Raw genomic sequence first — 25958 nt, 5'->3', positions numbered from 1 at the left:
CCCAATTTGTGTTCTTTGAAATTGAAAAGGATATTGTATTGTGTTTGTTACTTTCGTTGCAGTTGTATGTCTTAAGTGTAATTTGGCATGCTTTTATTTTGAAGGCGAGTTTACGCTGTTGACAGGAAGTTGTTGTTGCTATGGAAACAAGAAAAGCTTCACAGCGGGCGGAACTTGTCATAAAGTCTGCGATAATAAAACCCTCCCATTTAGAGGGAAGATATGATTGGTCAATTGTACTGTCATTTGACATTATTCGTTCAGTTACTATAGCTGGGCCCTCTGTGAATTTACAGCAGGACCACAATCAGCTCCAATCTTCACCTCGCAGAGACGAGCTTCTTTCATTTAACCCTTCACATTCAAACAGAAACTGAATAGGCAGATTCGAAGGATTTATTTCTTTGGAAGTGTTATTTTAAATACAATTAAATCAAGTTATTTTGGTAAAACTAAAGAAAAATATATTTTTTAAATATATTTTTTAATTTTTTTTATTTTTTTATGTTTTTAAATATTATTTAGTAGAACATCTTAGGCCCTCAGAGAGGGCCTAGAGGGCCCTGACGGCTCGCCACTGTTGAGCAATGCATTCATTTATGGCATGCTTCCTACAAGCAATAGGATGTTTCTGGCAACAGAATCTAAAGACGAATTTTGAGAATTTCAGGCCACAAAAAGGTACAGAAACAAGCGTGAGCATTGCCAGATGCCAACCATCTGCCAACATCTTTAATCTGCCTGAGAGTTCTGTCAATTCTTTTTAATTTCTTGACATTCTAAGAGTCATTCTCAGTTTGTGGTTTGTACTCCATTTTCTACCATCTGCCTCAATGTAATGTTACATTTAATTCAGGGAAATATTAGGCTTTGTTATGGAAAATCACTTCCAGCTTCCGCATTAGCTGAATTTAATTGTGCAGCTAAACGATCCCTAAATGATAATATTCATTCCTGCAGCACATACAGTTAAGGTTTTGGAAATATTCTGAATCCTTAGACATTTCTGTACTGTAATTCACAACTCGCACAGTAAATCCGATTTGCCCTCATGCCTTGAACACCACGGCTTGTGCATCAAGCAACAGTTTGACAGACAAGTGCAATTGTGGCCAAGAGGTCAACCCGCTATTAGCAGCTAGTAGGAGTCTAGTCTCCATCTGTAGACTAGACTAGCCCCATGGCTGTTTCCATAACCACAGTTTTCAAGTTGACATACTGTATGTAGAAATCAGCAGTATCACATAGAAATTACTAATTGGCTCAGCTCATGTTTGCGTCCTACTGCCAATTACGACAGATTGTATGCATATGGAGGAGATGAAGTTTGCACAGCGTTAAACTGATGTGTTCCTCTGGAGACGCAGAGCGGGACACATTAACATTTTAGTTTTAATAGGGACCTAGAGGCATTAGATGAAATAAGGAATCATTCTTTTTAATATTTTCATTATTTATATAACCAAAGAGTAGGCCACAAATCTATTACTAATTGCTGCTAATAATTGCTGCACCAATCTCTCCATGTTCAAATCACAAAACTCACATCTTCTCAACTTCTTTGAATCTGTCTTGTATATTTTAAGTGTTGTTTTAACATTTAATATATTTTTATCCCAGAAAAGTGTCCCCTAAAAAATAATACAAATACAATTGTTATTATTATTTTTATTGTAATTATTATTATTATTATTTATTCTGTCATTTATTAATTACAAAATCAACAATAGATATTTTTTAAGAACTTAAAATAAAAAAGCAATATAACATATTTTGGATGATTACTTCAATAGCGTACATTGCCGAATGTTAGCTAACATAAGATTGTAAGTCTCTTAATTAGTATTTATGATAGCCACTTCAATGAAATCCGTAAGTTAGTTACTTTGAACAGGGTCCCCGCAGATCCTTAAAACCTGTTAAGCCCGAGAGCCCCCTGTACAGGGGGCTGCGGGGTTTTTTTTCACAAAACTGTCACAGGGCATCTTAATATTTAATAACCTATTAATGTGTCATACTCACTTAACGGTAAGAAACTCAGCTAACTGAAGATACGAACAATTTTTACCGAAACGGATGCTTGTTCCCCTTACAAGAACAACAAAGTAAGGGGGGAACACGAAGACAATAGGAGGGTTAACAGTCTGTACAGTATATGACACCTTTTGTCTAGACCCCTGCATCCACTAAGAACATACTCCAGCTAAATATCCCAATCAACAAGGAATATAGACTAATATAGACTCGTACTGCACGATTCCACATGCTCACTTTATTTTATAACTATTTTTCTTTTTGTATTGCTCTTGCTATCTGTATTGTTATTATGTTGCATTGTTGGAGAAGCCTGTGACATAAGATTTTCAACAACATAATTACTCTGTAGCTATGTCAGTTTGACAATAAAGAACCTTGAACCTTGAACCCCTTGAATACATGTTAAAGAAACCCCAAGAGGAGCGACCCCCTTTAACCAGTTAATCCCCAAGCCTGTTTTTCAGGTCTCAGGCTCCAAAATGACATTCCCAGAACAAATTCCTATATCTTTACTTTTTTCTCAAAGCAATGATAAACCTGTGAGTTGGATGTAGAAAAGTCAGAATCAATATAGAATCTTTTTTATTTTAAAGTAAATTCAGATTGAACATAGTAAAAAAATGTAAATTATAGTGTCCGTCCAAAAAGAAAACATTACTTATAGTGAAAACCACCCTTGAATGATGGGATAGTAGACTAAAAGCTTTAGGAATCCAAACTATAACATATAATAAGTACCCTGTATCAAGATTGATGCAAAACAAGTTAAATTTGACCTTTTTAAGAGAGGTTTAGAAAAAAACAAACACTTCTGGGGTCATTTGCCATATCTCTGGAACCCAGAAAAGAGAGGTCAGGTGCAATGATCCATGAAAATGTATGACATCAGTAAAGTGATGTGTCTATGAACAAGCTACCGGATAATAGAGTTGCGACTTTTCCTTGAAAATAATCATTTTGTCCAGCTTGACCTACCTGGTGAGACAAATGTTGAATAAATAAAAATCTGCATTGCATCAACGCCTTACAGAAAACGAAGCACGACTCCCGAGACTTGTGCAGGTGCTCGGGTCCGTCATCCATTATTTTTCCAAGGCCAGGCCAAGGTACTGACCCTGGATACGTTTGCATGCTTCATGACTGCTAAGCTAAACCACATCAGGGCATGGAACAGATCATAGCTAGCACTGATTACTCCTCATGACTCACTCCCGCTGCCTGTCTTCTGTGCAGAAATTGTAATTCCACATCAAGGGCATAGCAGGCATGTACTCCCTAAGGTTCTCCCTGTGACTCATGTGAGGTATTTGTTTTGTGTTACTTAAGTTATATAAGATTAGATACAGGGTTGAGAGGGGTACTTTAAAAATGTACTCCGTTGCAATTACTTGTGTTATCAGAAACCAAAGCTGAGTATCAAAATATACAAGGAAGGCATTGATGATGACTTAATGTTACATTTGGATTACCTCAATATCAAATACATTGGCAATAAATAAAAGACAAATAACAAAAATTATATTTTTACTTAAGTGTGTTATGTAAGACAACAGAACCTTAGAAAAGGTGAAACCAATATATTTAGAATAAAAAATGTGTCCTCTGCTCATTTATAGGAAAACCTGCCTGTCATTAAGCAGATTCAGACAGTAGCCTATACACTAACAATGAAACACATGAACACATTTTACAGTTTAAAAAGCAGAATCTGAGCTAACAGAAAATGCTCCGTTTTAGTTTGATACATACAGTTAAACTCACACACACTATTTTATGAACACATAGGTTCACCTGCTGAATACAAAATAACAAATGAACCAAAGAAAGTGAAAACAATAAATCAAATTCAGGCAGAAGGCGTATAGATCCACATTTAAAGTTTTAGCCTACAGAACAGTACAGTTTACGAAGAAGGAATAAAATCTGCTCCTGCCGGTAATGCCCAACTTTTACAAATGTTACAGTAATCTGATTACGTCTTTTTTTTAACTGTAAGCGAATACAGTTTCCTTTTTTGTGTCCTGATTACGCATTACATGTAATGCGTTACTCCCCAAGCATGATTAGGTAGACTTTCCAACACGCAAAAGACAAAAAAGAGAATTAATGTACCAAACTATATACTACATGAAAATAACACAGTAGAGTTCTGATATCAGTTTTACAAAAACACATTTGAGTGAGTCATTGCAACAAAGAACTAGTAACAATCTCAGAAGCATATGGTTGACCTCTGGCTCTGCCAAAGGGGCCGATTCTCCCTCCGCACCTTATCTCTGATCTAATTATCTCGATTTACCATCCAGTAGATGGATGAAAGTTTTCCTGTCTGCTGGCTACACTCATTTGTAGCCTCCTTGCATCTTGAGTGGCCTTATTTAGCATTCGCCTGTTCTTCTGGATAAAAAGAACCATCCGGATGCCTAATCACTCACTGTAAAATATAATCTCCCGCTACTCTTTGAAACATTCCTTTCAACCACAACAGAAGAATCGTTAAACTTCCACTGTAACAGATTCTGTACAATTCCGTCTCTTACATTGTCCAAGGGAAAGAAAGTGGAAGCTGTGACCTTTTACAATGCCACATTATAGATTTGAATGATAGTAATGGCATTTAGCGCAAGGCCTCTGAAAATGACACCCCCCATGAATCTTCTCTGCTTTGTTCTGATGTCTTTTTCCGAAGTGCTCAGGCCTTGAACGCTTTGATTGAACGGCTGGTAGATTGGGTTAATTTAAAACTAAAGACATGCACATTTAAAATAACATTGAGGCTGGGGAAGAGACAGTGAAAACATGATAGCTGGATGTGGGTGATTAAGTCTTGATCCACGGTTAATGAGCATGTTGCAGAGACGACTCTGTTAAAACATCCCGTCAAAGGCAGACTAAAGCGTAATTGATCTGCCGTAACGCGATTCATTTGCCGCGGGGTGTCTCTTTCCCTCTGCTTCTGATCCATACCTCCACTAACCTCATGATCCGACATCTACCGGCTTCTATCTCCGTGCTCCAGCTTATGCACAGCTCAACATCAGGCTGATAAAACACAACGGTTATCCCTCCAACCCCTATTGATTTCGTATTGAAACCCTCCTCACTCGCCCGATTCCTCACAACGGCTGAGTGCTTGCTGTGAGGAAAATCTTAATCACCCCCTGCTATAAGGCGATCGGTCCCTGTGATTTTGGAAGTGAGTATTTATTTTTGAGGGTGATTGTTTTAGCAGGCAGGAGAGAAATTGGCCACAGCTCTTTTTCCCGCCTTTGTATTGGCTGTAAATTGGTTGTGGGTTCTTTGTAATCGAAGAGGCGACAGACAGAAACTGGCTTGTTACGATAATGTGTAAGGTAGGGGAATAATGTGGCTGTTTTCACACTTACATGGTGGTAAATGAGTGAAGTGGATGTGACAAAAATGTCTGGGCCCCATTCCCACTTTCAAAAGACAACATGTTGAGCCCCCCTGAATGAAAGAATCTACAGAAAAGATGAGCTAGAATCACTGATTGTAGGAGTTAGTTTTACAGTGAGCATAGAAAGGGGAAATTACACTCATGACTGAGTAGAAGGCTTAAGTAGCAATAGTAGATTTTTATATCAAATGCATCAATATATATCAATATATATCAATGCATTTCCACATTTCTATTTAACTGAAAGTACTGATATCTGTATCAAGAATAAGTAAAATCCCCCATTCACAACACACTCTGCTGCTTACTATAGTATTATAGAATAGTAAAAAAATGTAATAACATATGACAAGCTCCAAAGACACTGGCAGATATCCGGAGGTCTTGGCACTGCATGGTGACAGGTAATGAATGGTAAGATTTGGGAGCCAGGGCCAATGAGAAATCCGGCTTGAGAATGTGCTGCCTGTTTATTGGTGCTTAATGAAAAACTATTTACCTAAATCACCAACAGGGAGGGTTTCTGGGTAAAGCTCTGGAAAGAGGGCTAGCTTTTCTGTCAGTGACAAATGTGCTGCTGTTTTTCCAATTCAAATCGAATTGACGTGAAAAAACAGCCACTTGGTCCTCAAGAGCAGCCTAGACCCACCATTTTAAGTCCTAATCCATGTGATGTAGTGTAAATTGTTAAATACTCAAGAAAAGCAGACAGACATTTAAAGCTGCCACATTTCCATATTTTCATATTGATAATATAACCTTAGATTAAGTGTGATATCAAGGGGTTTGCTAGTAGGGACAAACTCAGAGAGAGTTGTAACTCCCCTCTGCAGTTCCCCCCAGCTCTACAATGGTCTCACACACATACCCAATCTCTCATCAACCAAATTACCTTATTTTTCAACAAAAAATGCTTTAATAAACCTATCCACCAACAAAAAGCAGTTAGATAAAATTAGCCGCTAGCTAGCTGAGCTAAGCTAACTAAGTCCAACAGCTTAAGCCCTGAGCCTGTTTTTCAGGTTTCAGGCTCGAAAATGACATGCCCAGAACGAATGACTATAACTTCACTTCTAAAAGGGTTAAATTAATAATCTTTTTTCTCAAAGCAAGGTTACATCTGTGAGTTGGATGTAGAAGTGTCAGAATCAATATAGATGTTTCTGTGTCAGAGTAAATTCAGATGGAACATTGTAAAAAAAGGTAAATTCTTACCTCCGCCTAAAAAAAAAACATTACTTATAGTGAAAACCACCCTTGAATGATGGGATAGTAGACTAAAAGCTTTATGAATCCAAACTACAACATATAATAAGTACCCTGTATCAAGATTGATGCAAAACAAGTGACATTTGACCTCTTTAGAGAGATTTATAAAAATAAAAATAATATGAAATCTCCGTTTTTTACATAAAAATGCAATGATGGATTATCAGTAATCCTTTCAAAGTGACACAGACACATTGGATTAACCTATGGATAGCAAATAAAAGCTTTTCAGCGGCGTTTTTATTGTTTTAATGCCATTGAACACGACTATTGATCAGAATAACAGCTAATTTGAGACGATTTCCCGTGAATGTTCCGTAATTCACGTGTTGTGACGTCTGTGTTTGCTTCCCCTGTCACGAGTTCTGATTGCTCAGTGATGATACGTATACCTATAGAATCTGTGGAATCTCAGCTTTAATTTGATATCTTGTTTTTGTAGTTATGATAAGTAATAAGGGTATTTTTACCTTGAGTTCTGTGGTAAGTGTGTTAGCATTTTTTCGCTCAGGGCTCATTTAGACGCTTCTTGTGAGACTTGTGTTTTGTTTCGGTAAAAATGGTTCGTATTGTCAGTTAGCTGAGTTTCTTCCCGTTAAATAGGTATGACACATTAATAGGTTTTTAAATATTAAAAAGCCCTGAGACACAGTTTCGTGAAAAAACACCCCACTGCCCCCTGTACAGGGGGCTCTAGGGCTTAACAGGGCCGCTAGCTCTAATCACTGAGCTATAACATTACATCTCTAGCTATTTAGTTTATCCTTCATTTTGTGCGCACTGTGTGATTTTACTTAATTGAGCCGTACATAAAACACATTTCCCCATTGATCGATAAGCTTAAAAGAATAAGAGTAAAACGTTTATAGATATAGCATATAGAGTTAAATAAACACTACTAATGAGTTATGTGTAATAAGGTCAACCCTTTTATTAATTGCTAACGTACACATTGTTGAATATTCAATAGGATGTACTTAAATATTTGTTTTCATCATCTGAACTTATATAATGTTCTGAAATGAAAACATGTTTTCAATAGCAGTCTGATTAAAAAGAGTTCACCTCTCGACTTATTCCCACACGTCCTCTATTCGAGGAATTCCTGTGACTTAATGATATGCTTCCACAAAGACTCCAAATGTCATTAGTTTGAGGAAATATGCATTGTGCAATGCGTGTTCTTATTGAATTCTTTAATAACTGTGATAGCTCTGTCAGAAATATTCCAAGCATGAAATTAGGGCTTCTACCAGTGCGCTGCTGTTAAATTTCTTTCTTTCTTTTTTATTGGAAGAAGAAATACTAAGAAATGACATACTAAAGGACATGCTGATAAGGAAATAACAGTGTATATGCAGATTCATGCAAGGCTTAATTTGTTTGTATAATAATTACCACGTCAAGCTCCGTGACCTTTCTTTTATGTACAGTATTAGGACAGTTTATTGTATGTTCTTAAACCCACATGTGCTCGTCTTGATTTGTTCCGGAGTACAAACTACTGTTGTGGTGAACAACTTTGATCTTTGTTTAGAGAGAAATCATGACAAACTAAAAGACTTCACCTCAGAGTGCACAGGAAGAGCTTCGGAGCCATGGCAACAGGAGCGCGAGGCTCTTGAAATGAAGTTGGCTATACCGAGGAGCAGTTGGCCAAGAATAAGCCTGATGTGTGCCAGAAAGCAACCTTTCCTGCTGACACTGCTCCTGCCTCTAACGTCTTTCTCTGCCCTTCTCATCTCCCCGTCTTTCCACCTCTCGCCCCCTTCAATCCCTCCCTCCCCATCTACAAAACCTCATACTTACTCCCTCGCATGTGTGCAACCTCTCCTTCTCCTCCTTCTTTCCTACCTCTCAGATTATGGTGTTGACAGATCCAGAGTTTGAAAGCAGCATGCTCATCAGCTCTGATGAGGGAGCCAGTTTCCAGAAGTACCGCCTCACATTCTACATCCTGAGCCTTTTATTCCACCACACAGAAGAAGACTGGGCCTTAGCCTACAGCCACGACCAAAAGGTGAGATTGCGATCTGCATACTTTTCTCTACCTTTGTGTTGCCCACTATACATATTCAATAATGCCTATACTTAGATAATTACCTTATGGTAGGGGCATTCATCCATTTGCTGGAAATGAACACTAAAATAGTGGTATGAGCCTTTATTTACCAGAAATAAATAGACCCTTTTTTAGAATATATTATCATATTTTACTTGGAGATATTCCGGTTCTCTGACCTGCTCCCATTTGCAATGTAAATATGATTTTTGATGCCAAGGCAAAGTAAATACTTCCTTTACTGTTCAACTATAAATCCCTTCAAGTAGTAATAGAGCATAATGGCATTCATGAAAATGACTTGTTTGCATAATTGGTTAATGGACTGCTGAGAACTTTTGTGTTTTTGCGGCCCCTCAAAGTGCTTTTAAATTTACAAGTCAGCATTCACACACATTCATATACGGACAGAGGCTGCCATACAAGGTGCCACCTGCTCAAGAAGACTACCATTTGCACTGTTGGCCATCGGTAATAACATGGGGTTCAGTATCTTGCCCAAGGTTACAGCAACATGTTGCCTGCAGGGGCTGGGAGTCAATCCACTGACCCTCCAAACTGTAGACCACCACTTTTTCTCATCGCCACAGTTGCCCAAATCGCAAAACTCAAAAGCTAAATCTTTACTTACAAAAAAGGTGGAAGACTACAAAAATCCAAGCTGGCAAATGAACTATTAAAAGGCTAAATGGAGATCCGGAACATTCAGGCAAAGGTCAAAACTCAGGGTGAAGATATGTGCTGGCTGGCTATGGTTTTAACACATGAATAAGGCATATGGCAGAAGATAACCTGGCAGCAAACTAGTGGGAGGTCACTGCGTCAAACAGTCCAAAAATTAGGTCTTATGTGTTTTCCTACCCAGTATACCTTAACATGAGTCAAAACATTCATGAGGATAAGGAAAGAGGCGAAGGAGAACTCATCAGGACACAGGAAAAGATGACCACGGTCCCAACGTATTTGTGATGCGCCAGCAGGTGTTATTCAGTGGGTGAGCCGTGGGGAACTAGACTTTTCTTTACAGTGGACTCTATATAAGCACACTTAGATCATTTGACCCGTGCGCTCTTATGGTGTTATTTTATGGAGGCTTCATAAACGTGGATTACACCCTCCTGCCCGTACTCAGTCATCCAAATAAATCCTCAATCAACCAATATTTTGAATAAATAAAACTTTTAGCAAAATGTGTAACTTTTTAGAGCTAGGCATCTGTCACTGCATATCCCCGTTCAAACAGCAACAAAGAGACCCCAAACAACTATTTTGACTTTGGCAAGTTATGGCATGAGATGGAAATTGCACAATGAGCACCGTTGCTTACATGATCAGCATTTCGTTTCTGTAAAAGGCCGAATGGTGCGTCGCTTTAAATGTTCCGGCCAGAGGTATTGTGGGACAGCATTATCAACTTTCGTAAAGGATGGTCCAGTGTATCCTAAACTGAAGGAGATTATAAAGGAAGCATTGACGCTCCTTCCTTTACCATCAACATAATTCAAACATTTTATATAATGGTTGCTTCTTAGGTACTTCAGGGTCATTTCACTCAGTTAGGAACCTTTGTAAGCAAATTGACATATTGACCGCAATCCTCGTAAATATACTAGGGACCTAATAAGGGAATGAGCAGGAGAAGTGCATCCACTGATGGATGGGCAGAGAATGACATAACACAAACAAACTAAAAAGAATAAGAATCATAAGTATAAGAAGTTAAACTCAAAGCCATGACAGTCCCTTTGTTGCCTGAACAGAGCAGAGACCATGATGTCACTTTTGTTTCTTTTTCTTTCTGAAGTTAAAGTATGCTACATTAGCCAAAAACACCACAACACTTAAATGATCTCATCCTCCGCTTCACTTCCATCACCTTCACTGGGCTTTGTCACACAGTATGGAGCTCTGCACAACATCTCCAGACAGTGCTCTAAGATTGTCCCCCAGCAAAAGGTCTGCCATTAAGGTCAATGACGGTGACCCGAGAGCCAAAGCCATCACGCTGCGGGGTAGGGGACGTGGAGCAGGAGGGAGATGATTGGTGAACAGTGGTGGCTGTATCAAACCTGACAGCGATGAAGCTTTGAAAAAGTTGTCACCGCATGAGCAAATGTCAGAGTTATTCTCAGCTGAGTGGATTTACAGCGCCTAAGATGTACAGGGTCGGGAGGGTCACTTCAAAAAAATGCATTCTGTAACAATAACTAGTTACATGAAGACAAATGTAATCAGCAACCTAAACTGAGTATGAAAATATTATAGTAATGTAACTTGATTACTTTGCATTACTTTTTGATTACTCCAATATCAAATGCAATTTGTATTATGTAAGACAACAGAACAATGTAACCTTAAAAAAGAAGAAACCAAGATATTTGGGATCAGAAAAGTGTCCTCAGCTTAGAAATGTTATGTACTGTATAAGAAAACCTGCCTTACATTTAGCATATTCAGGCAGTAGCCTATACAACAACAATGAAACACATGAGCACAAACTACAGTTTAAAAAAAGCAGAAATAACATTTGAGCTGACAGAAAATGCTCCGTTAGAGTTTAATACTGTTAAGCTCACACACACTATTTTATGAACATATAGGTTCACCTCCTAAATTAAAAAAAGGACAAATGAACCAAAGAAAGTGAAAACCATAAATCAGATTCAGGCAGTAGACGTATAGATTCACACTTAAAGTATTAGTATTCTTTAGTAATATTGTAATCTCCAATTTCTTGTTATGTAACAGTGAACTGATTACGTCTTTGTTAATGTATCTGTAAGGTAATACAGCTACCTGTTTTTGGTTCTTGATGACGTAATCCTGTTACAGTACATGTGATTCCTAAGCCTGTGCATCAATGGTTAAACACATATACATTTTAGTTAAAAAAATTGATTCAAATTCACAAATAAATGAACCTGTAGGTCTTTTACTGGATTTTAAGCGTTTATCATCATGTTATATTCAGCGAAAGTTATGGCTCTTGCAAATTGGAATTTCCTCACATCTAACTTAAAAATCTTATTTCCACACATTTAGCATGAGGTCAACGAAAGCAAAACAATCATAAGGATCTTGACTTTCGCTTAACTGCTGGTGCTCCATAATTAAAAAGCAGCATGAACATGTTGCTGCTGCTGCTATTTTAGACTGCGAGAGTAACTAATAAGAAGAACAAGTCAGGCAGGTTCAAGAAATCCCTGTGAACTCTGGGTAGGAGTAGTTAAAAGAGAGTTGCTGTCTGCCTTTAGTCAAGGAGCAACAAATAACATTATTCTGATGGATTGCAAGTAGTAAATACTACTTTTAAGTCATTGCTGTTATATTATTCTAAATCAGTCTTTTCCTAATGTTAATGAAAAACAGCCCTCAGCATAAAAATGTAAGTGTATACAAAATATGAGATGTGCCTGAAAAAGACTCAGAGATCAATGATCTGTTTGATTAAATACATCTCTTCTCTTTCAACTCCTGAATGTGTTATCCTGATCCACCTCTCAGGGCTGTTGTTGCAAAAAGAGAATATGCTCTTCATCTAGCTAGTTGAAAGAGGTTTACACAGATATTATTGCTTCCTTAATTTGACCGGATTTCCCTCGCAGGCCTCAACACTTCATCTCGACGGTTGAGCCGGCAGCGAGGAGCTTTAATGTGCTCATTTTCAGCTTGTAACTGGCTAATATTTTTCAGAATGGTTCACTCTGATTTTAATCAGCTGTGAGTTGGTACTTAGCCATGCTTAACCCTAGCCCTGAGGACTTAACTTTAAAGCAGGAGTGAAACTCTTTAGACATCGGAATGCATGTCAGAACAAATGGGCTGAAGTGAAATATTTGTTGTAATTTTCGATTCTCTTTTATGCCATCATTTTTTTTTAACATTCAGGTCAGACCCCTCCTCAACTAAATGGATTTATTTTTAGATTCAGAACTCCTGGTGACCTATACAGCCTCTAATGTCTTGACTGTGAGGGGTTTATAGAGACGATTACCCATTGATGTAGTCCCATGCTGGCTTCTGAGAATAAGGCCAATGTTGGTGCTGCCAAGTGAGTGAGTTATGCAAACAGCATGACACAGTAGAGTGAAGAATTTTATTTTTTCCTATTTGACAAAAGCCCAGACAAGTACAGGCTGTTATTTTTTTCATCTCTTCACTGATTCTTGAGAGACTTTCTTGCCTTGTAGCGAACGGGACAACTACAGTGTTTACAGCTTTTTATTGGTAGATATTAATTAGCATTCAAGGTATAATGCAGATGAATACATCTCTCCAAACAAAATGAAACAAGATAAATATTTCCCATTGTGTTACTAGCAGTGGAACTTCAGGGATTTGTAAACACAATGTTTCTATCACGGCAATTATTACCGCTGCTGCTTACGCCTCAGCAAACTTCTGAGACAAGGTTGTGACTCTAATGGACTGTGTAGTAATTACTGTTACTCATCTAATAATTATATCAGAGACAGTGCTGTACAATGTAATCAAATGTTCTTTCCAATCAGCTATTTCTTCGTGTGAACTCCTGATCTCAGACATAATGAAAAAAGCTTTTATTTGCTATTAAAACCTTTTATCTTATTATCATATTAACCCGAATTTAAGACGACCCTGATTATAAGACGACCCCTCTTTTCAAGACTCATTTTTGGAAAAATCCCTTTTCTCTGACTGTTTACATTTTGTAATCTTTTTGGGCTCGCCATCTTATAACGTTACACTCAGAAACACCATCTTTTTTTGCTGCTCGACAGTTGTTTGATGACTCTGCTTCGTTGATCACCATTATCTTAAAATTCTCATCATAACTTTGCCTCTCTTGTTTATTAACTTGCCTACTTTTGAGCCATTTTGTTTGAGTTGGTCACTGTGTCTCTCCATCTCTATCTCTCCAGACACCTGTTGCTGTGTACTGTTACCGTACTTTAAGGCGGTGTCTCGCTTGGGGGGGACACTCATTTGGCGCGATCTGTTGTTGTGACAGACCCCTCTTTCAGAATTGTTTCTCGAAAAAAAACCTGTCTTATATTCGGGTCAATACGGTACTTTCATTATGATCCCTATAGTGTTTGTTATTTACAAAAAACCTTAGTGTCTTAGTATTGCATTTCGATAAAGTTGTGATTGGCGGATTAAAGACAAATTGTCAATTGTTGATGAAGCAGTTTTCAGAAAATCCAGACTTTAAATCCCCAATGAGAGTCAACCTCCAAAAAATATAATTCTTTACTTCCAACTATATACAACTTGATGGCAACTTTCATTCAGCTGTCAACTTTCATTTTCCCCTTTAAACTGTGGGTTTTCTCCGGAAGTTTTTCCTTGTACGATGTGAGGGTCTAAGGACAGAGGGTGTCGTATTGTCATACTGATATTCTGTACAAACTGTGAAGTCCACTGAGACAAATGTAACATTTGTGATGTTGGGCTATATAAATAAACATTGATTGATTGATTGATTGATTGATTGATTGATTGATTGATTGATTGATTGATTGATTGATTGAACTGATTGGTTGCACATCAAAACCTTGAGCGCAGAGCTCAGCAACACATTTGAGCAGTGCACTTTGCAGAGGCTTACCCCTCAGCTCAGTCCTGCGACACCCCTCTCTCAATAGAAACATGACAGCAACATCAGCTCAGAGCTGTTTCACCTCATATCATATGAATGCAGCTTAAGGCTGTACTTTGGCATAGCAGTATATTTAGCCATGCCAAGTCAGAATGCTATCTTTATGATGGAGGCAGGTATGAGTCAATTGTTTTCCAAGTAAAAATGTTGTGTCTTCTTAGGCCGAGTACATTTAGAAATTGATGGTGTAAATTCTGGATAACTGTGAGAAAGAGACTGGAGAAAAGAACTTCTGAGATTAATGTTTACATACTCAATTTGAGATCTTTAACCCAAAGTGTTGGACGAATCAAAATGTCCCATCCTGACATTGGTCCCGAACCCCAAGAAGCAAATAAATAAACTTGCACTCTTTCGAAACGAAGAGAACCACCATTGTATATTCAAACTGTGAGTGTTGAGTTTAATGAGGACATGGGCTTACAGGGTTCGGATCCAACCTAATAAAGAGCCATCCGCACGGACATGTAGTGCATATTCAGTGCTGCACTGCAATTACATTACCCTAGGACGTTACACAATAAACCCAAGGTCCAGGCAAACATTTAATTTGTGTGTTTGTATATCCACTGGAGGTGCGACAATCCATTAAGGCGAACGCTGCTGTATCTGGAGCTGGGGTCTCAGTGGCCGCTGCAGCATTATTATTCTGCATTTCAACAGGTCTGAATTTGAACACATATGGGATGCAACCAAAGCTCTCCATGGCACTGACTTGGCAACCTGCTACAGATGGAATGATTAATGTCATTAGGCAGGTGATAGATGGCTCAGAGTCAAACAGTAATAATATAATAGATCATGACTAAATGATCACAGAGTGAGCTGTCTTTGGCAGGATGATTCTAGACGGTAGAAGCATGTATTGAAAAGACGAAAAGAAAGGCGGATAAGTCAGGGTCAAAATCAATTATGTGAAAATGCATATTCACTATCAAATGAATTGCACAAAGGAACCCTGTAATAAGCCCGAGGATAGGAGTATCATGTGCGTGGGAGGTGCATCTGTGAGTATGCACATATTAAAACTTTGCTATGTGAACTTAAGAAAGGGCGAGATAACGAGAGATGGCACCAGGTCAAGCATGGCTTGATTCATCAGGAACAGTTTGATTGTGGTTTTGTTGCATCTTGCATGATGAAACAGGGAAAGCTCTGAAATCAAAGGGAAATTATGGATACAGTGAAGCACTGACGGCTACATGCCAAGGAGAGGCAGGCAGAACAGATGGAGTGACTTGTTCTGATGGAATAGCAGATATGTATTGTCACTCCGTTGTGAAAACAGCAGATGGAGGTGTGCTGCCAACCAAATAGCAGAGTGCATCAGCAGCAAGGAGAATAAACTTTTGTTAATAGCCCTCGCCAAAGATTATACTTCAGACATCAACCTTATTGGACAGTGGGCTGATGTGCTTTATGTTAGTACGTTTTAGTGCTGATATGAGTTTCATTTAGGATGCACCCAAGGCTTGATTTTTAAGCGGATCGTAGAAGTCCCAGGTTTGACAATTGATTCTGCAGTATCCTTTCTTGCCAACTTCTAAACCAAATACAACCACAAATGGACAATATTAGCTTGGATGGCTTATGGTTTCCTATCTAATACTGTGTGTCTGTATTGAGAACCATGTGCATTCACACAAATAATTCCAGTCCCATTATCTTGTTTGACTTTAACTTTAAACTGTCTGCAGATAGTATTTTAGATAGAACTGCTTGAAACCATTACCCTTAAAAGCTGATGTTGACCAGATTCCATTACTAATGTTGACAATTACAGAACAGAAGTGGTTGTTTCTCAAGGTCGAGAATGAAAATCAGCTTCCACCTTCACCCCATATTCCCTTCTCTTGAATCTTAGGCCCTGACAATATAGGGAGAGCCTTTTCAGACAACCTCTCCCCTACCTTTAACCTAAAAATGCAGCCCTGACAGCTTTAGACTAGGCAAAAACCATGCTAACCTATATTATACAGTCCTTAGCTAGCATGGTGTGAGGCATACCATTGTGGTAATTATTATCTGTATTCAAGTTTAGTCCTTTACCCTTACCCTGTATCCTCTGAAGGTGTTTAGAATTCACAAGAAGCAGGAGCCTTTGGTATTTGAACATCCCTCGTAACCTTTATGTAAATATTGAGTGGACCTCAAATTGAGATTATTTTGCTCTTCAAGGAAATGTAAACGTACCCCCTAACCCAAATCCTGTGAAACATCAACCTTTGCACCTCTAGGCACCAAAAGTATCTTCTTTTAATATATATAAAGAGGAGTCTTACAATAATGACCTTTGCTCGTGCACCTTGAGGTTGTAGGTCGCTTTCCTTTGAGCTTAACATGTGGACCACTGACAGATGAATCCAGGTTTGGTGACTTTAATGTAACCCTCCTGTTGTGTTTGTTTCCCCCCCTTACTTTGGTGTTCACGGTCAAATTTGACCGATCCTGTTTTAACTGCTATTACATTAACACAAAAACCATTAATCATCACCACATTTCATTTAACACCCTTTCAAACTGTAAATATTGTATCAGACTACTGGTATACATGAAAAACTGCAGTAAATATAGGGCTGTCAAGTTAACGCGTTAATAACGCACTAACGCCACTAATTATTTTAACGCGATTAACGCATGTGTATTTTTTGTCCTCGGCCGCCCAGTAGTTTCAGAGCGCATCGAGTTTAAAATACCATCTACAAGCTGATGCTGACAGCCCCGCTCCTGCCGCCCGCTTGTGGCAGACCACACTTCCACGCTCACCGGCAGGCCCGGACTGGCCATCGGGAGGACCGGGAGGGTGTGTGTATGTGTGGGGCGAGCGAGGCACACCTTACGTGTTGTTGTTGTTGTTAGCATCTGGTGCTAGCTAGCTGCGCTAACGGATATAAGGAGCTGTTTCAATGAAAACAGAGGAGCGACATTTCGCCGACAACTGCGCCGAGCACTTGACTTTATGCAGGTAGCCAGACAGTGGGACATTGTACGAAAAGTCAGCACACTCAGCACGGATAGTGCGCGCAACATGATTGCAGCGTCCAGGCAGCTCCCGTTCGAGCATATATGCCTTGAGCTGCACATAGCTCCAACGATCCATCACAGTGTCTACACACACACACACACACACACACACACACACACACACACACACACACACACACACACTGTATTATTGTATGAGAGAGGTTCCAGGTTGAATTGAGGCGAATATTTGTAATGTTCAGAGGTTGTTGTGTTTAATATTCATGAGAATATTTGTCATTGTTCAAATGATAATAAACAAACATATAAAGCATATTTGTCCACTCATACGTTGATAAGAGTATTAAAAACTTGAAAAATATCCCTCTAAGGTACATTTAGAACAGATAAAAAATGTGCGATTAATTTGCGATTAATCGCGATTAACTATGGACAATCATGCGATTAATCGCGATTAAATATTTTAATCGACTGACAGCCCTAGTAAATATACAAAGAATAGACACTGAACATGTATTGCGTGTGCCAGGTGTGATCCATGTGGGGGGATGGGCACATAAGAGCGGGAAATGTGTCAAATTGTTCTGTGTGTGTGTGTGTTTGTGAGTGCCAGGTGTGATCCATGTGGGGGGATGGGCACATAAGGGGGGGAAAACACATCTAGTGTGTGTGTGTGTGTGTGTGTGTGTGTGTGTGTGTGTGTGTGTGTGTGTGGTGTGTGTGTGTGTGTGTGTGTGTGTGTGTGTGTGTGTGTGTGTGTGTGTGTGTGTGTGTGTGTGTGTGTGTGTGTGTGTGTGTGTGTGTTATCTGATCCGGATGGTTACTAATTCCTTTTCTTTATGGCGGTCATTTTTGACCGGGAACACCATGGGGAACCAAAGTTGACTAAATCATCCAAAATTCAATGAAAGTGGTGATCAGCAATTTTATGTGTTCAAATGTCTACTGTGAAGAATATCATAAAGCCTTAATGCAATCGAATGTAAAACAAAAAAGTTATGATTGATAAAAGTAGTAAATCGGTCAGATTTGACCCGAACACAACAGGTTTGCTTTGGGTTTACTGGCAGCCGCAAACCACTTCACGGCGTATACTGCCCCCGAAGTCCCCGGCCGGAAGTCCCCGGAGTTGGGGACTGGCTTCAGTAGAAGCTGCTGGGACTCCCAGCAGCTTCTATTGAAGCCTTCCGAGTAAATCGCCAGAACGCCGACACCTCCTCATCTCCACCGCTCCCATGTTTTATTTTGTGTTGCCATAAGTTAGTCTCTCTGCGTTTGTGCGCTGGGCTAATGCTAATGCTAATGCGAGGATAATAAAATGGCGGCTTCACAAAACGTTTTGGGAGTTTTACGGGGCGTGGTTTGCATTCCACCAAGCCAATCAGACATAGGAACCTTTTTATCCCACGAAAGTCCCTGCTCTCTAGCAGGGACTGAAAAGGGGTTAAAAATGGTTCTGATGAACTAATTTCGTTCAGGGGGCTTTTTGGTGTGAACGCAAATATATCTGAGTTCTGATGAACTATTGTGGGAAAAGTACTCCGGTGTGAACGTGCCATGTTTTATAGCTTAAAAGCACCATAGGAGTTCTTTGTTGTATCCAAAGATCAGCTCAAATCTGTATTTTCCCTTGGGCTAGCCCTCAAGCCATAGTTCCAAATGTTAGGGTTAAGGTTAGTTCAGGGGTCGGCAACCTTTTTGATATGAAGTGCCATTAAAAAAAAAAAAAAATTCATTGTTATCAGCGTGCCGATCGAGAATGATCAACGGGGGGGGGGGTTTGAGGAGCTTTTGACGCTGGTGAACTATCAACAGGAGGGCGGGGGGAGCCTCGCTGCGGGGAAGCAGTGTGTGGACCTGTCAGCACAACTTACATAATTCAGAATTTAACAAATACATTTAAATAATTGGTTTAAACGGCATAATAATAAGGACGATCGTCCGTTCTGTGATTCTCCAGAACACACATGTTATGATATTAGGGTCATGCAGAGTGAGATGAGATCGCTGTCCCTTTAAGAGAGAGAGAGAGGGGTGTGGCGTGTGCATGTGTGTGTGTGGATGGTAGAGCGACAGTGAGGGAGCGTGTGTCTGTTTCTGGAAGTGAAACGAGGCAGCAGAAAAACAGAGGTCTGTGATGTATTTTGTGAAACAGAAGAACAGCTAAATAAATGCAACGGCCTCCCAAGAAGAGCTCGCCTCTCTCCAGTCATTTAAGCTAAAGTGGGTTATTGAACCTGAAGCTTGTTGCTTCTGCCCTCCTCGACTACGGTCTGGGAGCCGACAGGAAAGTTCAACACACAGATTGCCAGTCCGCCCCTTTGTAGCATATTATTTCAATGAGAGATGAGCAGATCGCCACTGGGCTTTCAACTAAAGACACAACCATGCAAAAACTGTGGTATTTGTACAGCTCCTTATGGGTACTGCAATTTGTGCTTTCCTCCGTGGTGAAACGATCAGCCCTGCACCACGGAGGAAAGTGGCAGAAAGTCACCTGGAGTTAAACAGAGCGGGGCTGCGCTGCGTGCATGGCTTCCTTGGCAGGTAACGGGGAGACGCGCTCTGGCGGCAGTCTCGTTCAGGATCCGAAAATACAATTTAAATATTTTGCACACTTATTCCAGTTATTCCTAGTGTGCCACTGGTTACAGTGCCGCGTGCCAATGCTGGCACGCGTGCCAGGGGTTGCCGACCCCTGGGTTAGTTGGTCGTACGACTCTGCTAGAATTAACTCACTGTTTGCTTTTCTTTAGATCATTTTCCACTGTATACCCTGATAGTACCCTCTCAATCTAGGGGGGGTAATTAGCTGTTCTCCACAGCAATGACGACTGAAACTGTCATGACAACAGGCATACTTAATTGAAAACCCAACGCGGTGTTGTTGTGCTGGCTGCCATTCAGAAAAAACTGGGTCGGTGAACAAAAAAAAAAAATTATTTCAGAATAGATTTACAAACCTTGGGTTTTGTTGCCAATGGCGGTAGATCCTCTACGACCAACATTAGACTGCAGTGTTGAAAACCACTTTCTGGTTTCTGGCTTGTAAGAAATCTTGGAAAGAGTAAAAAATACTTCACAATTTTCCTGATGAACAACCCAGAAATAGCAGTACAGTACAGACATACATTAATGTGCAGTAGGCAGATATCTTTAGTAAACACCCTGCGTCCTCTGAAGATGCTTAGAATTCTCAACCCGAAGGAGGTTCCTTTGATATTTAAACATCCCTTGTAACCTTTCCATGTTGCATGCATGGCCAGTGCTCTCCTCCAGCCGTGTGGGCCAGTCAGTCCTCTTTTAGCTCTTCACAGAAAGAAAATAATAGCTGTCAGATGCAAGAGACGGAGAGAAAAGAGGCTGAAGGTGAGGGGACTGTTAGCAGGTATGTGTGTGTGAGGTGTATCAGAGGAGGATGGCAGTGAGATAAAGGTAGGAACAAATTAACCGAGTGAAGAGATTGAACCAATAAATAAGAACAGATGAAGATTGATGGATCGTGCCTAAAGTCTTATTAAATAACTCATTTCTATGTGTTATCAAGGCCTCGCTGACATCCTCTTTTGGTGCGGCAACAGGTGAATACATATGAGTTAATCTGTCTGTTGGCTTGTTTATCCGCTTGTTTGTCGGCCTGCTGTGTATTCCCTCAGCAGAGCCAACCCCTGTATGACAAACTAGGTTAACATCACTTCTTCTATCACATTGACAGAGGTAAGGGAGAACACTTGAGCGGTTTGCATATTTCTGCACTGTTGGTGGGGGGGGGGGATGTGACAATTTATAATGTTGGCTCCTCCTGTGTCTGCGGCGACTGGCAGTAGGATAGATGCAGGGGTCTTTCTCTGAGCTGTTCTCTCGCAGCGAGGAGTCAAGGCTCATGTGTTTGGGCTACGAGTAATTATGACATTTAGTTTAGTCACCGTCAACTCATAAGTGAGCCTGTCAGTGTGGAAACACGAGGCAACATCATTTATCAGAGCCTTGACTGGAAAGCTCTTGTCAGCGCTGTAAGCGGTTAGCGATGCTGCTAACCATTATCCTCTTGACCTTCTTAAACTTGTTTTTCTATTAATTTATTTAAAAGTAACATTAATATAGGCGCTGTTACATTTAAATTGAGTGCCACCAACGCAGTGGATATATATGACCTCTAGCTGAAGCTAATTTGCTGGCCGTCCAATTTTAGGCTGTTAGGAAATAAATACACATAGTACAACAGCATAATACAGGCATAAAAACTGACAAAAAAACAGGCATAAGCAAATAGTACGGAAATGTAATGGATAATGTTTATATTGCATAGTTGATACATTGGACATCTGAATATCCCCTTCAACTCCCCACCCCACGCTATCGTGTCTTTCACTTCCTCTAGCTCATCATTTTTGTCAGTGTAATTGTGACAGACACTGTTTTCCTGTTTGACAAAGTGCCTTGGCGTGTGTGCCTAATTAGTTATGAAGCGTGCAGATTATGGACCTACAGCAAGTGGAGACACTTTTGTTCTCTGAGTTTGTCATTCAGACGTCGTTTCTGCTCATGCCCAGCGCCATGGGGGTACTTATGTTGCCTGGAATGAAGCGCTGCCTGAAAGACTAAAATCAGGGAACAAAGGTATCCGTATTTGTAAACACCACAGATCACAAGACAGACAGAATGAGAAATAAATTACCTTTTTGAACATTAAAGCATGTAAACATGTCACAGTAGAAGCACAAAATACAAATATGAACATGAAAAATATCATAATAACTTAAAATAACAATATTTACCTAAACAAAAACATAACATTATACAACAAGTATAATAATCAATATTTGGACTATGGGAACATAAATTGCACTCCAGCAAAGATTTGGTAATAACATTGGCGGTTTTTACTGCATTTAGGTTTACCTACCCCTCTGGCTTTATGTGTTAAAATATTTCTTGTCCTGTGACGCTTTAAAATGTCAATGGTCGCAAAAATCAGAGTTAATATGTCTCAGAGTCTCAATTTTTCAGTTTTAAATCCAGCACTGTTAACATATAATGTTTCTGTTGATATAAGTTGATTATACAATGAATCATTATTCCACATGTTCCAAATAACTCGAGTTCACTCAGTTCTAACAGTGGTAAACACATCTTCATGTTTGTATAGCCTTTGTTAATTCCTGTGTTCTACTTGAGGAATTAATCATTACATTGTTGATTCAAGGGCTATTTTTCCTTTAATACGTTCTATTTTCAGTTTTGCCACGGTTTATTTTGGGTTGTTTGACTAACCTCGAACACAATCAAACAAAAGCCATTTTTAGTAACATTGTATGAAACCTTTTCTTTTTTTTTAAAGCTAAGGTTCCCTCAGGATGTGACCTGTTTGTTTATTATCACCCCAAGACTTGCATATTATGACAAAAGTAATTTGCTAATTGGAGTGTGAAATTAGAGGGAGTCTTCCATTATGGAATGCCATTGCACAATGAGGGAGGAGAGGATCAAAGATTTATGGTTCAAAAGTGCTGTGTTGCCAGAAAAAAATCTGTGTAATTTCCTCCTCCTCCCATGCTCACATACTCTCAACCCCATATCCCTTTTTCTTTCACAATCCCCCTAATGATCGTAACAGGCCTCGGAGCCCATAAATCTCAACAGTAGGGAATCTAAGCGTCTCATCATTATGCAGCCTCCACCTATCCGCTTAAAGAGCATCCATGTAAGGCCCCAAGGACAGCAGCAGCACTTGTTTAAATCCAATCTCATTTCAGTGAGCTCTTCATCACTTTGTTCTCCTCCTGCACCTAATCACGTCCCTGTGCCATATTGTTGTCTTATGTGTAATGGGGATGAGCTCAATTACTCTTCCACTTGACTAATGGTGATGACTGATTTAAGTTGACTAAGTCATCTTCAGTTCAGGTAATGTTGTTGCTGGCACATTCTCCCTGAAGAAGTTAATTCTTCTTCAGGGAGTCTTCCAGGAGGATTGCGTTTTGATGTCAGCTTACACCTTGGCAGGACTATCGGTTGGAATGTGCATCTGTCCATGTCTTTGAATAAATGCATTTACAAAGCCATACATTCATGGTACAGGACAACATTTCCAGTCCTTAAGAAGATCAGGAGATTCTGGTTTGTAACACAACTAAATGATGAGTTATAGTTGTTGGAAACCACAACTAGTTATGGGTCAGATTTGGAATAATTGAATAACCGAATGGTCTCTGGTGTAGTTCAAACAGGTACACATAGAATATTAACGGGTAACTCAAAAACATAAAGTAATACATTTCCGCTCATATCTTAAATTTGTTCAGCAGTTCATATATTTATTCTGGTGTCATGCCTAGTAATGGCTGTTTCATTTGAGTTGGAGAAAAAATCGACCAATCAAAGTACAGAATGTGAGATAAACAATGGTGACATCATCTTCCTACGAGCTAGCTTACAAGTTTTCCACATTGTTATTTAATAAACTGAAAGAAAAAGCTAACTTTTATTTATTATTAGTTGTTATATTGAACCAATTTGAAATGTCTTCATAACCTAACAACAAAATATGTCGTCCAACTACCAAAACAACATACAATCATATACATTTTTTTATAAAACGGACAAGCCAAATCAAGCAATCTGATTGGTTCTTAGCCGTGATATACTGAGCGTATACCACGGGTAGAATTGTAGTTACTTTTCACAACAAGTCAGTATCCCTCCGCGTCTGAGAAAAACTGTATACAGTTGGGCTGAAAAGCAAACTGCCTGCAGTTTGCTTTTCAAACTGGGACAAGAAAACAGCGGAGAAGTAACGGGGCAGAAACCCTCCTTTTTACGCAGCGGTCCAGACATAGACATCAAACGGCAAAACATATTCAGTGTGCAGTTCCTTTGGCATTAGGGCAGGGATATCTAGATACTTTCCAAGGTTTGACATAATGAATTGTGCTACTTTTAAAGCAAGCAACGATGTTTTCAAATCTGTAATCAAAAAGGTCCGCAAAAACGCTATCGACCAATTAGATTGCTTGATTTGACTTGTCCGTTTTATAAATATATTTACATTTCTTCCGTTACGAAACAAACTTACAAAGCATAAGATGGAAACATTTAAGATTAACTTCGACCTCCGGGGGGGTCTTACTATGGAGGAGTGGATTGAGGAGTGCCTATCTCCAGAAAAAAAAGCACCTAAACAACGACATGCAGAGCTACGTGAAGAGCAGGTAGACCAACTGGAAAAGCTTTCTGATGCGGGTCTTGAAACAAAGCAGAGAAATTATGACCGTTAGTGGCCTCAGGTGCGAAAGCTCTCTCCAGAGCTACTGGAAGCCGAATCTCGGGGACCGGAGAAAGTGGAGCAATATTCTCGCCACGCCAAGCAACAGCCTAGAACAACCTCAACCTATACAAGTAACCACGTAAGCCATTCTACTGATGCCGGACAGTTTTTCAGTGGGTGCACAATAAACGGCAACATACACATTAATGTAAATAAATAGCCAAATAATGGATCCACGCTCTCTGTCTAATATGTTCGCTAGCTGTTAGTGTTGTTGCATAGCAACCACCTCGCACTATGTTTCGTGCAGAAGGCAATGGAGGGACTATTTTATTTTGAACATCATTATTTACTAATAAAAGCTATTTAAATTAGAGTGTGTATTTTTCTTTCATTTTGCCACACTTGGTAACGCTTCGCGTCGGGCCGAACCACGCCCCTTAGCTGTGATATAATGAGCATATACCACGGCCTGTCGTGAGCTATTGCTTAAATATACAACGTGATGTATATCAAAATACATATTTAACTTTCTGAAACTGTCACATGGTGGCAGTTTTAAACAAATATCTGAAAAATGTGCCGTTGTGGATTGAAACTACTTGATTATGTTAAAGAAAAAACCACCTGGTTGAGATAAGGAAAATATCATGGTTTGGGCTCAATTTAGTTTGTTATGCACTTACATTGCAACATCCGTAACTTAACAAAAGGTTATAAGGGGCACAAATGAAAGGCCTGTCCATCCACCCTAACCTCTTCCCTATACAGATTGTGTTGCTCTTAATACTTGCTCCCGTGATTATACTATGGCAACTAGAGTTGTCTGTGAAACAGCAAGGGTAAATATTTGTCCTAATAAGTTGCTTGCACGAACATTTTTCTGGTGCACTAGTTTTGGAACTGTTCCTGGAAACTGCCAATTCAGCTTTTATAAAGGTACTGAAAATGATGGTGTTGGGACAGATACATCACTCAATAATTGATGAGAACATGACAAAACAAAAGGAGTTCATCATTTATGAACACAGTGTCAGGCTGAAATTAGAAATAATGGCAATTTGCTCATTCATACACTTTCTATAACCCTTAACTCAGTACCTACAGTATTTGACCCCAAACCATGATCTTGCCATGAACCTAACCTCAACAAATCATAGCACCATAAAACAGATTTCTCAGCATTGATTTGAAGGCACAAATGTCATTCTGGGTGCGTTGGACCAGAAAACCCATCTATGTGTATTCTAGAGTTCTTGAACAATCAGTATATTTGGAA

General features: G+C 39.5%; 1 protein-coding gene across 1 annotated transcript in view; it reads left to right on the top strand.

Annotated features, from left to right (window-relative positions):
* The window catches only part of sorcs3 (sortilin related VPS10 domain containing receptor 3), a 263786-nt gene that overhangs the window by 139579 nt on the left and 98249 nt on the right, over window positions 1-25958 (top strand). The window contains exon 4 of the mRNA XM_034131550.1: window positions 8586-8744. Within this exon, the coding sequence (XP_033987441.1) occupies window positions 8586-8744 (159 nt within the window). The remainder of the gene's footprint in view (window positions 1-8585; window positions 8745-25958) is intronic.

Source organism: Trematomus bernacchii, unplaced genomic scaffold, assembly GCF_902827165.1.
Source record: "Trematomus bernacchii unplaced genomic scaffold, fTreBer1.1, whole genome shotgun sequence".
Taxonomy (NCBI): Eukaryota; Metazoa; Chordata; class Actinopteri; order Perciformes; family Nototheniidae; genus Trematomus; species Trematomus bernacchii.
This window is presented reverse-complemented; position numbering and strand designations above follow the sequence as displayed.